Consider the following 12,342-nt stretch of genomic DNA (forward strand, 5'->3'; position numbering starts at 1 on the left):
AGACGGGGTCTCGCTCTTGCTCAGGCTGGTTTCGAACTCCTGAGCTCAAACAATCCGCCCGCCTCGGCCTCCCAGAGTGCTAGGATTACCGGCGTGAGCCACCGCGCCCGGCCTCAAATATAAAATCTTTTAAACTTTTTTTCTCCTCAGACTTTTCACACTCTCCTCCTTCCCTCTCCCCATCACTTTCCACTTGAAAATAACACTAAAAGTTCAACTCTTGGCCTGATATTCAAGGCCCTTCATGATCTGACCCCTACAAAACTCACCCTGCTCCTTGCATCTTATGTTCAGCTTTTTCCTAACTGCACTGCTGCTATTTCTCCAAAATTGACTTGTTTCATGCCTCTGAGCCTTGGCACATGTTCTTTCTGCACAGAATGCCCTTCACATATGTTGACCTCTTCCTTCAAAGACCAGTTCAAATGCGACTTCTTTTAATCTTTCCATGACCAACCCAGAATGTTACTCATTTCTCTGTCTACCTGTGGCCAGGAAACCTGCCGCTCTTACCACCCCGCATTATAACTATCTGGCAACATGGCTATCTCCTCTACTAAGAATGGCAGAGCCAGGAATGGAGGTCAAGTTTATCTGACTCTGATGCCTAGTCCTTTCCACTGTACAACACTTCTCATTAGATAATCTAGGGGCTGATCTAGCTGATCTATATATAATAGCCCTTTCAATTCTTACCGTGATTCTTTGGCTCATATGCTAATGATACAAAGAAAGGAAAAGGAAAGGGTTAACAGGATAGATGTGGTCTAGAAGAAGTCAATGGTTGTGAGGATAAAGAGAGTAGGATGAGGCCGGGCGCGGTGGCTCATGCCCGTAATCCTAGCACTCTGGGAGGCCGAGGCGGGCGGATTGTTTGAGCTCAGGAGCTTGAGACCAGCCTGAGCAAGAGCGAGACTCCGTCTCTACTAAAAAAAAAATAGAAAGAAATTATCTGGACAACTAAAAATACATAGAAAAAATTAGCCAGGCATGGTGGTGCATGTCTGCAGTCCTGGCTACTCGGGAGGCTGAGGCAGTAGGATAGCTTGAGCCCAGGAGTTTAAGGTTGCTGTGAGCTAGGCTAACACCACGGCACTCACTCTAGTCAGGGCAACAGAGTGAGATTCTGCCTCAAAAAAAAAAAAAAGAGAGTAGGATGAGGCTTGGTAAACTGTAAAGAGGATGTGAGGCTATGTAGATGTGAGGGTGTTTATTATTAAGTCTTGCTGAAAACCAAAAGTTTCGACATTTGTAGGAGGATCAGTAATAGAGTCCCCTGAATGAATGGAAGGCCTCAAGCTGAGACAGATTCATCTAGGAGGGAGTCTATGAGGCTCCAGGGTCCAACCTGACACTGACATGCGCAAGAGCCCTCTACCAACCCTCCCAGAGTGGTGGCAGCTGATGGCAAAGCAGTAATGCGTGTTGCCATTGTCTATTCACACCTTGTGCCCCACTACGGTTTCCTGCGTCTTTTCTCAGCAGAGAGCCTCACCTGAGAGAAGTCAGAATGGAGGTATGGTAGGACAAAGGTGATACGGTCAGTTTGTCATCACATGGCAAGATTGCCTCTCCCTGCTGCAGGGATTCATGAAATCGGCGTATGTTCTGCACATGCTCTTCATGGCGTGATGCCTGGCTTCTTGTGGTACTGGTTCTGTCAAGAAAAATGGGAGCAAAATAAATCCCAACCAATGAGAAAAATCCTAGTATGACAACAAACAAATCACTTTCCTGAAATGGTACTGCAAATCTATCCCCACTACCACAGTTCTGGCTTCCTCCACTCCTTCTTGGATGACAAATGTTTCTCAAATAATCTAGTCTTCAGTCTTGCCCACCCTCCTTTTAACCATTTTTCACATTGTAGCCTGAGTGATTTTTCTAAAACATAAATGTGAAGTAGCAATAACAAGAACAACAATATATTTGGATTCCTTATTATATGCCAAGCCCTGTTGTAAGCATTCAATGTGTATTAACCAAATTAATCATTCCCTTCCAGCTTTGGCTTTTCCTTTTTATCTACAGAACAAATCTCAAATTCCTGAGCATGGTATTTAAGAATGTGACTCAATCTTCTTCTTCTTTTAAAATAATAGCTTTGTTGAGATATAATTCACATACCATATAATTCACCCATTTGGAGTATACAATTCAATGGTTTTTAGTATATTCACAGAGTTGTACAACTGTCACCACAATCAATTTTAGACTATTTTCATTACCCCCAAAAGAAACTCCATATCCATTAGCAATCATTTCACATTTACTAGTCCTAGGCAACTACTAGTTCACTTTCTGCCTCTATGGATTTGCCTATTCTGGATATTTCATACAAACAGAATCATACAATACATGTTTTTTTGTGACTGGCTTCCTTCATTTAGTATAATGTTTTCAAGCTTCATCTATACTGTAGCATGTATCAGTACTTCATTCCTTTTTTTTTTTTTTTTTTTGAGACAGAGTCTCACTCTGTTGCCCGGGCTAGAGTGCCGTGGCTTCAGCCTAGCTCACAGCAACCTCAAACTCCTGGGCTCAAGCAATCCTCCTGCCTCAGCCTCCCTTGTAGCAGGGACTACAGGCATGTACCGCCATGCCCGGCTAATTTTTGTTTTCTATATATTTTTGGTTGTCCAGATAATTTTTTTCTATTTTTTAGTAGAGACGGGGTCTCGCTCTTGCTCAGGCTGGTCTTGAACTCCTGAGCTCAAGCGATCCTCCCTCCTCAGCCTCCCAGAGTGCTAGGATTACAGGTGTGAGCCACCATGCCCGGCCTTCTTTTCACCTTCTTGATGGTATCATGTGCAGTGTGCAAGTTTTTAATTTTGATGAATCCAATTTATCTATTTTTTTTGTTACTTGTGCTTTTGGTGTTGTTATCTAAGGAATTGTTGTCTAATCCAACCTTACAAAGATTTACTCCTACATTTTCTTTGAATAGTTTTAGGTCTTACATTTAGCTACATGACCCATTTGGAGCTAATTTTTTGTGTATGGTGTGAGGAAAAGGTCCAACTTCAATCATTTGCGTGTGGATATCCAAGTTGTACCAGCACAATTTGTTGAAAAGACTCTTCTTTCCTCATTAAACAGTCTTAGCATCCTTGTTGAAAATTTATTTTTGGTTTATAAATTCGATTCCATGATCTTTATTTCTATCTTTGTGCCAGGACCATATTGTCTTGTTTATTGTAGCCTTGTATTAAGCTTTGAGATTGGGAACTTTGTTCTCTTTTTTCAAGGTTGTTTTGCCTATTCTGTGTGCCTTGAATTTCCATATGAATTTTAGGATCAGATTGTCCATTTCCACAAAGCCAGCAGGGATTCTCATGTGGCTTTTCTGAAGTGTTAACAAGGCATTTTTATGTGAACAAAAGCAAACTGTTAAACTTTTAGCTTTTAAAATTACCAAATGGTGGGCACCAGAGATACTCTCATCCTATCCATATGGCTCACTGATTGGCTATGGTCAAAGTATAAAATAGATAACAAAGGAATTATCTAAACCTGGGATCTAGGAATTGACAGACACATAGTTTCCTTTGTACAGAGGGCAGAGGATGTCTTCATACACTGAGCAAGTAGAAAACCATATAGCACTGAAATGGGTCTTAGAGTGATTAAGTAGTTTTAGTATATCTTTTTTGGAATAAAGGGTTTACTCAGTAACTGTTGTTGTAGCAGGGGCTGCTGTGGGGGAAGATTCTGTGCCTTCTCCCTGAGTTGGAAAGAAAAATATGGGAAAGACTCTGATGGAAGAAGGGGGATGCGAAATGACACTAGGGCTTAGAAGGAAGTGGAGTGGAAAGAGGCAATTTTACTCTTAGACCCTGTCCTTTGACAGGATGGAACATCTTCTAGCCCCAGTGGCCATATGCATATCCAAGGTTGGCTTAGTGAAAAGGATGAGCCAGCTACTTTTTGCAAAATAACTTAGCACATAGTTTTGGGAGGGGAAAGATGATATATTTCTCACAGTGCTGGTGACTGAGTTTAGGAATAAAGGTTAAAAGCCTCTAAGGATAAGAGGCCTTAACTTCGCTTGTACTGAAGTGATCTTTTTGATAGCAGTAAACATTCTAGCTCTTATTTTATAAAACCTTTGTTTTCATAGGGTCTTGGAGTTCTCAGGGTTGTGAAAGAAGATCAACAAAGCTCTTACCTTGTCTCACTTCTTCCTCTCATAAAGGAAAGAGAGAAATGGTAAGGCAGTTCATACACTTCCACTCTTTGACCCCATTTCTGCTCATCATTAAGAATTCACTCACCTTCCAGGAGAAGATAAATCAAGCTCCTTTGACGAGATGTGAGCAAGTTGGTTTGGGGTCTGTCTTGCAATGTTGCTGGAGAATGTAACACGCACATCAGCGGAAGGGAAGGAAAAGGGACTGTATATTGGAAGCTGCAGAAACAATGAGAAACATGGTAAACTTGTCACCACAAATCCTTTTGGAACAAAGAAGTGTATAAACAAATTTGTAAAATTAATTGTGTATAAACATAATTTACTGAATACTTTCTAGGTATTGAACACTGTGTTAAGCAATTTACATATATTTTCTCATTTAAACTTTACAAACATCTTCTAGGTACTATTATTAGCCCCAATTCATAGACTATGCTATCAGATTGCTTTCTAGTTAGTTGCTTTATCTATATTTATGCTCTTGCACCTCCAGCTAGTTTGTGAACTCCTGGCTGGGTATCATTTTACATTTACTTTACATATGAGGATAATCTGGTTGTGAAACTTCTCATCTCATGATTACCAGGGTTGATCTGAAGAAAGATATTCCTATATAGGGACTAATGAACTCTTGGTCATTTTCCCATTCACTCATTCATTCTTTATTGATAAACACTCTGTGCCAGTCCCTGGGCCAGGTGTAAATGCTAGAGAGATGAATATAATCCAGACTTTGCTTTGATAGAGCTCCTCTACCTAGGATAGTCCGGAAAATTCTCCTTTCTTTTACAGTTAAACTCCTTAAAAGAGTTGTCTACACTTACCCCATCATCCGTTCCCCTCTTCCCATTGTCTTTCATTTCTTAAAATGAAAGATTAATGATTTCAATGTTACAGAGTCAAAAAAAAAAGTCAGCTGATATGGTTTCAGATTCTACATTGCAACTAACTTTGTTTTTTCTTTGGAAATAGAAACATAATTCATGTATTATGAAATTCACCCTTTTAAAGTGTTCAATTCACTGGTTTTCAGTATATTCAGAGTTGTGTAACCATCACTAATATCTAATTCCAGAATATTTTCATCACCCCCAAAAGGTCAGGAGGTTGTTACAAGACACAACTACTACATAACATATTCTATAAGCAGGAAAGTATGAAATACATGTAAAGGATCTTCTTACAGATTTTGCTAAGTACAACCCTCATTGGTTAGGACACATACCAGTGATCCTGGGGTTTCCGCCCCACGCCTTGCTTGCCTCTCTTCTTTGAAGTGCATCAAACTCTCCAAAGGGGAGACAGCAACTTTTATCTGCCCTTGGCATTCTCCACTGAAGTCTGTGATGTTGTACCAGCCACAGACAAACTGGAAGCCAGAGAGAAGTGGGGAAAGGTCCACCGAGGCAAAGCCAATCACCCTCTCCTCATCTGTGGGGGAAAGAGAAGAGCTGGGCAGTGCGGCTGGGCATGTCCTGCCATTGAGATTAGAGGCTGCTCACAGAGATGCTGATTCAGGGGGTTGGGGGAGTTCAGTGATTCCAAAGCCATCACAGAAAACAGATAATGAGGTTGAGAGAGAGTGGTAGCCAGAGCCTGATTTCACTATTATGTATTTCCCTTTCTGTATGGCCGGGAAAAGCTGGCAGGGTTGAGCATTGTCCTCTTGATACACACAATTAGAAAACATCCCTAAACTTAAGAAACACTTCTTTTCCCTAGGCTATCATGTCTCAGTGATTTTCCTCAGGGCAATGGGTCATGAAATTATAAAATTATGAGGGATTTGCATTTTCCTATTTATATTTGTCTATATTTTCCAAATTTTCTGGCTGGGTGTGGTGGCTCACGCCTGTAATCCTAGCACTCTGGGAGGCTGAGGCAGGAGGATTGCTTGAGGTCAGGAGTTTGAGATCAGCCTGAGCAAGAGCGAGACCCCAGCTCTACTAAGAAAATAGAAATTAGCTAGACAACTAAAAATAGAAAACATTAGCCAGGCTTGGTGGCGTACGCCTGTAGTCCCAGCTACTTGGGAGGCTGAGATGGGAGGATTACTTGAGCCCAGGAGTTTGAGGTTGCTATGACATATATATATATTATATTTAATTAAGAACAAAGTGACACAAATCACAAAAGAAAGACAAATTCCTCTAACTCCCTGAGCTTTAAGTCATATACATATAATGAGAGGTATGGAACCAGATTTAAGATCCTCCCTTCAACCTGGAGAGTCTTTGATTCTATGAACACTTAAAGCTGTAGTCTCCAGAGTAGGGGTCAAGTAATTCCTACCCCCACAAATCTTTGCACTCTAAAGATTTGTTATAGCTTTGCTAAGAAAAATAATCTTACTTTATTTGGTTATCAGACATGTAGCTTGTTCTTGATACACTGTAATGCTGGGTAACCACACTTTGAGGGTTCTGCCAACATGAAAGCTCTATGTCCTAAACATACTTGAGGAGAATTTTGGCTGAGCACATCATGGAGGAAAAGAATAGCCTTGAAGGGCTAAATTTAACATCAGATTTAGCAGGACAACCCCCAATTCTCCCTTTGCAGTGTATGTTCTAGTCATCTTGAATGTCCCTCATACTCTTTACTTACCCCAGGCCTTTGTATTTGCTATACTGTAATGTTTTGTGTCTTCCACGACTGTAATCTCTGTGAGGACAGGAATCATGTCTGTCTTGTTTTACCTTTGTATCCCCAGCACTTAGTATAGTGCCTGGCACAGAGGAGGAACTCAAATATGTGTTGGACACATTTTGTTTGGATTTAAATACTTTCTGTAACAGGTTTGTTGAGTTTGTGTGGAAAGGATGGAGTTAAGGGGAGAGAGAGATCTACATGCACTGAAAGATACAACTAAATGAGTAATGGTCAGTTTGGTCTAGGCATTTTCCTCACCTTCATTTATAATAGGATCTTAAAGGATCCTCTAGGGATCCTGGAATGTAGTGGGTGTTATCTTTTTCCCTATACCCAAAAGCCCTAGCACAGTACTTGCCACATAGTAGGCATAATAAAAAAAAATAGCTCCATTTGTTAAGAGATAATTATGAGCCAACTACTTTATATATATTATCTCTAATCTTCAAAAAACCAGGTACTATTATCCTAATTTTACAAATAAGGAAAGAAAGGTGAGAGGTAAAGTGACTTACTTCAGATCACACTGTTGGTAAACAGCAGAGCCAAGATTTGAACCTAGGTCTGCATAAGACTAAAGCTAAATTAAGTGCTGAACTGTGAACCCTGGTCTGCTTGACAATTTCTGTAGTACTTTAGAGAGCACAGAAGCAGAAAAGCAAGAGAGGAGTGTGGAGCCTAGCTAACTAAATACAGCAGGAATTCCTTGTACTGATTCAGAGAAAAGTGATTTATGATCAGCTCCTGCGGCATTTATGAGGTTGGGTAGTGGTAGGGGACTTAAGTGAATCAAAAGCAATAGCATGAAACCAATCATCAAAATAAGGAGTTCGCAGCAGCACTCACAAACATGAGCACAGGCAGAGAGAAAGTTAAGTCAATTCCCTTTACGCCCTAATTACTCTCAGGTCTTTATTAGTGTTTGAGGTTAGCTCTAAAATTTACCACTGGCAAACAAAAAACTATGACTCTGTAGGCTCTGTCGGTGACTCAAAACAACTAAAGGTTTGGAAACCAGGACATAGCAGGAATCTTAAAGGAGCTAGATTTACAGGAGAGATGTAGTGAGACAAAATTTTCTAAGCTGTGAGACGGCTGGATGTCCTTACTACCTCATTTTTCCGATTCGTTTGATCTTACTAGCATGGGGAAGTACAAACAATGAATGCTGTATAGGGTTCAAATACTGGCTCCACCAGTTAATAGCCACTAAACTTCCTTGGTCTTCAGCCTTTACACACAGAAAATTAGACTAACTATATTTTACCTTGAAGGATTAGAGATGTTTGTAAAGCTCTTGGCACATTGCCACTTACTAATTAAAACAAGAAAAACTGATGTGGTATTTACTAAGTTTCAGGTTCTCACTTAATTCCCCAAAAACTCTATAAAGTAGGTACTATTATTATCCCCATTTTATAGATAAGAAAACTGAAGCACAGAGAAATTAAGTCATTCACCCAAGGTCACATGGCTACAGTAAGTGGTAGAATCAGCATTTGACTCCAAGAGTCTCACCTCAGAGTCAAGGTTTTTGGGTTGTTTTTTTTTTTTTGAGACAGAGTCTCCCTCTGTCACCCCAGGTAGAGTGCAGTGGTATCATCACAGGTCACTGCAACCTCAAATTCCTGGGCTCAAGTGATCCTCCTGCCTCAGCCTCCTGAGTCACTGGGACTACCAATATGTGCCACCATGCCTGGCTAATTTTTTCTACTTTTGGTAGAGACAGGGTCTTGCTCAGGTTGGTCTTGAATTCCTGACCTCAAGCGATCCTCCTGCCTCAGCCTCCCAGACTAAGATTATAGGCATGAGCCAATGCACCCAGCCAGAGTCAAAGCTTTTAACACTACTGTGTTATGCCTCTTAATAAATGGTAGCTGAGTAAAACTGGGTTCAGAGAAAAAGTTGTCAGCACCTCCCTCTTGGGGAGGGTCTTAAAACAAGGAAGAATAAGCTGGGAGACTATAGTCTTGTGTACTGCCTGAAAATGCCAGGGTCTTGGTTAATAAGCCAGAGTCAACAGAAGGCATAATATCATACAAAGTGGGGAGAAACCACTTGCGTGTGGCATGCTGTATGTAATGACTGCTGACAGATAAAACTGCAAAGACTCAAATGTTCTAAGATTTCTGCTCTAAGCAGGCAGTCAAACAAAATGATGTGACTTCTAAGTATTTAGACGAGATCGGGCGCATTCAGGGTGGTAGGGCCGTAGATGACTTCTAAGTATTTAAATTCCATTGGAGAACAACATGGCATGTTGTGGGATTACCCTCTACCATATATCTGTATTCCCAGCCTCATCAGTGCATGGCTTTACTTGGTTAAAAAAAGAAAAGGATTGGCGAATTGTCAACAGTATGTGAGCTTGTTTTTACAACCAGCTAGATATTCATGGAACAGAGTTCATACCTCCTTTATGCCACACTTTGAAGACCAAGGTTTGCTGTGGGTCCAGAAGAAGCTCTTTTGATAACCTATTAAGAAAAACTACCATAAATTAACTGTGTATGAATCTTCTCTAGTATAAAACTTAGATTTGAAGAATATCTTGTAGTTTGCCAAGCACTTTCCCAGCACTATTTGATTTCGTCTTCACAGCCATCTTTTAGGATATATTTTTATCTTCAAAGTTAAAATGAGAGGATGGAAGCTCAGGCCCCCGATGCAATGCTTCCTTCCCGACCTCCGATGTTTCTCTAAGACAGGGGAGGGAGCGTGGAAAGGAAGCTCCTCAATGCACACTGAACAGTTTTACTGGAATGGGCAAGGATTCTTCTTATGCCTTAGAGTGGGGGAATGGTGAGAAGGGAGAAGGAAGAGAAAAAAACATTTACTGAGTGGCTACCATGGGGGCCAGGCATGGTGCCAAGTGTTTCATATATTAATACATTCAATCATCACAAAAGCCTATGATAGGGGTATTATTGTCCCTCTTTTACAGATGATAAATTGGGCTCAGAGAGGTAAAGTGATTTGCTCGAGGTCACATAAGAGTCAGTGTCAGGGCTGGGATGTGAACCCTGGGTTGCCTAACTCCAATGCTACACCATGCAGAGGCAAGGCAACAAAATAAGAAAGTGCCCAATTTTCATACCAGATAAAGAAGCTGAAGTGAAATTTACTGAGTACCTCTAATATATTTTTATATGAAGTAAATTACAGTCTTAAATATCAAAGCTTTGGAAAGTTCCAAACCAGGTGCCACTGCTCCAGGTGAACAAGATGGAGATGTAGAGAAAACCAAGGGATCTGATTCCAACACCACTGGGGAACTGAAGAAAGCCTACTTCAAGACTAAGAGAGGCATGGCACTAAAGTGAAAGAAATACTATGTCAGAGATTCTAATTCTAGCTGGGAGTCAAATGACTCATCTTTGAATTACAGTTCTACTATTATTACCTGAGTGACTCAGAGCATGTACTTACCTTCTTTGAGTCTTGGTTCTCCTACCTGTTAAATGGGATATTACCTACCTACAAGTTGCTAGGTGGATTAAAGGAAACAATATTGTGATAAAGAAATTATAAACAGCACCATTATTCATCTTTCTTCTAATCTTGCCTCTGTTACCAACAGGCTATGTAACCTCCCTGGGCCATAATCTCCTCAACTGTAAAGTGAAAGGATGAAATTGGGAGATTGATAATGTCCCTTTAACAAGTTCATAAAGTTTTGTAATTATGTTAGGTTGTGAATGAATAAATCACCTTCGTTTAGAAGTGCAATCCTCTGGTTTCCTGTTTTTGGGGTAGATTTGATATTTTATATAAAGTACCCTGGGCACTATGGCCAGAATATCTATAATTCCCAGTAGCTCACCATAGTACTATTTGTACTTAGTTTTCACTGCAGTTTTAGCTCCTGACTCAGGCCAGCCTCAAATTAAAAACACTGAACATGTGATCAACGGCTGAGATTCAATTAAGTACACAAACACAGTGAGAAAATAGATCAGACATCATGAAGTACAGCTACTCTTGGTGGACAAGAATTAAACTTCTAAAAGGTGATGCAGTGTGAGTTCTAATACTAATTATTGTTATTACTATTATCCTAACACTGCATCACCTTTTATAAAGTTTAATTCTTGGCCTCCTGTGACATCCCCTACCCCTGAGTGCCATTGCAACATGACTGACAGGACTCTATCTCCTATGTTTTGAGCCTTCCAAAGGAGATCTAACATTTGTTTATACCTACTATGTACTATGAGGTCCTAAATGTCATCTAATTTCAACCTCACAATGACCCTGTAAAAACTATTCCCACTTTACAGATGAGGAATCTGTGGCCCAGAGATGTTATGCAACTTGATCACACAGCTAGTAAGTGACAGAGATAGGGTTGGAGGCCAAGTCTCTCTGGTTCCAAAGCCCTGGCTCTTTCCACTACACCAGAAATCTTTTCCAAGGACAAATAATTTGCAGCCTTTCCTGAGATCAGTCCTCTCTGCTTGGAATATCCTTCCCACCCTTTGTAATCTGAATAACTTGTATACAACATTCCTCAGTATTTAGCTGAGGTGTCTTATTCACGAAGCCTTCCCTGACATTCCAGGTTGGTCTGAATAATCTTTTTTCTGAGCTCCAACAGCATCCTTTTTACATCTCTTTACACACTTGATTGTAATTTTTTATTGGTATTTCTTCCCAAGTAGATCATCAACTTCTCCATAGCAGAGAGTGTCTTAACCATCTTTTAATTCCAAGTGCCTAAAACAGAGCTGGGCATATAAAAGACCCTCTCAGTGAATAATTTTTGAGCTGTACTGAACAAAGTTGAAAACACTACAATAAAACCTTTAAACCACTACTAGCTGTGAATTCATAAATACTAGGACTAAATAATTGCTTGGATAAGAAAAGCATTTTCTAAATGTGCTCAAAAATCATGTGGGTTATAATTCTTGCTCTGAGTTTATCTCTGGGAGCAAAATGTAGATTCTGGAAGGCTCATGGACATCAGAGAATACAAACCTTGATTGCTGTTGAAAATTCCAGATGGGAGAATTTGTGTTTTCAACCACCTGAGTATATATAGGAGATGGCTCATCGGCTGTTGCAAAGGATACACAACAACTGGGTATTGACACTTTCCGCTCCATCAAGGGGCTCCCTGAAATAGAATATAGCAGAGTGACTGTATTTTAGGTACTGAAGAAGCCTCCCATTATACAGATACAAGCAGGACTATTGCTAGTCCTCTTCTACCTTTGGGTCTTTGCTTGAGCTATTCCTTGTATCTGAAACGTTTTCAGTGACCTTTCTGCTACTATACCTGTCCTTTTAAGGCTTAGTTCATCAATATTGCCCGGCAAAAAGTGACTTCTCCTATCTCCTTGTACTTTGTGGGATGATGGAAAATACTGGGTCGAGAGGCAAAAGATAGCATGGAACTGCAACGAGTCCTGGATTTAAGAATCAGATGACCAATTATCAGCTCTGCTATATACATGCTGTGTGACCTTAGGCAAGGATTATTTAGGCCTGCGGTT

The 12,342-nt window shown here is 40.4% G+C and overlaps 1 protein-coding gene across 1 annotated transcript in view; it reads right to left on the reverse strand.

The window, feature by feature from the left end:
- The window catches only part of C2CD3 (C2 calcium-dependent domain containing 3), a 136,321-nt gene that overhangs the window by 27,745 nt on the left and 96,234 nt on the right, over window positions 1-12,342 (reverse strand). Inside the window, exons 25-29 of the mRNA XM_012645685.1 lie at window positions 11,825-11,963; window positions 9,257-9,321; window positions 5,418-5,623; window positions 4,275-4,408; window positions 1,496-1,657 (exon numbers count right to left, since the gene is read on the reverse strand). Of these exons, the coding sequence (XP_012501139.1) occupies window positions 1,496-1,657; window positions 4,275-4,408; window positions 5,418-5,623; window positions 9,257-9,321; window positions 11,825-11,963 (706 nt within the window). The remainder of the gene's footprint in view (window positions 1-1,495; window positions 1,658-4,274; window positions 4,409-5,417; window positions 5,624-9,256; window positions 9,322-11,824; window positions 11,964-12,342) is intronic.

This window comes from Propithecus coquereli, unplaced genomic scaffold, assembly GCF_000956105.1.
Source record: "Propithecus coquereli isolate 6110/MARCELLA unplaced genomic scaffold, Pcoq_1.0 Scaffold235, whole genome shotgun sequence".
NCBI lineage: Eukaryota > Metazoa > Chordata > Mammalia > Primates > Indriidae > Propithecus > Propithecus coquereli.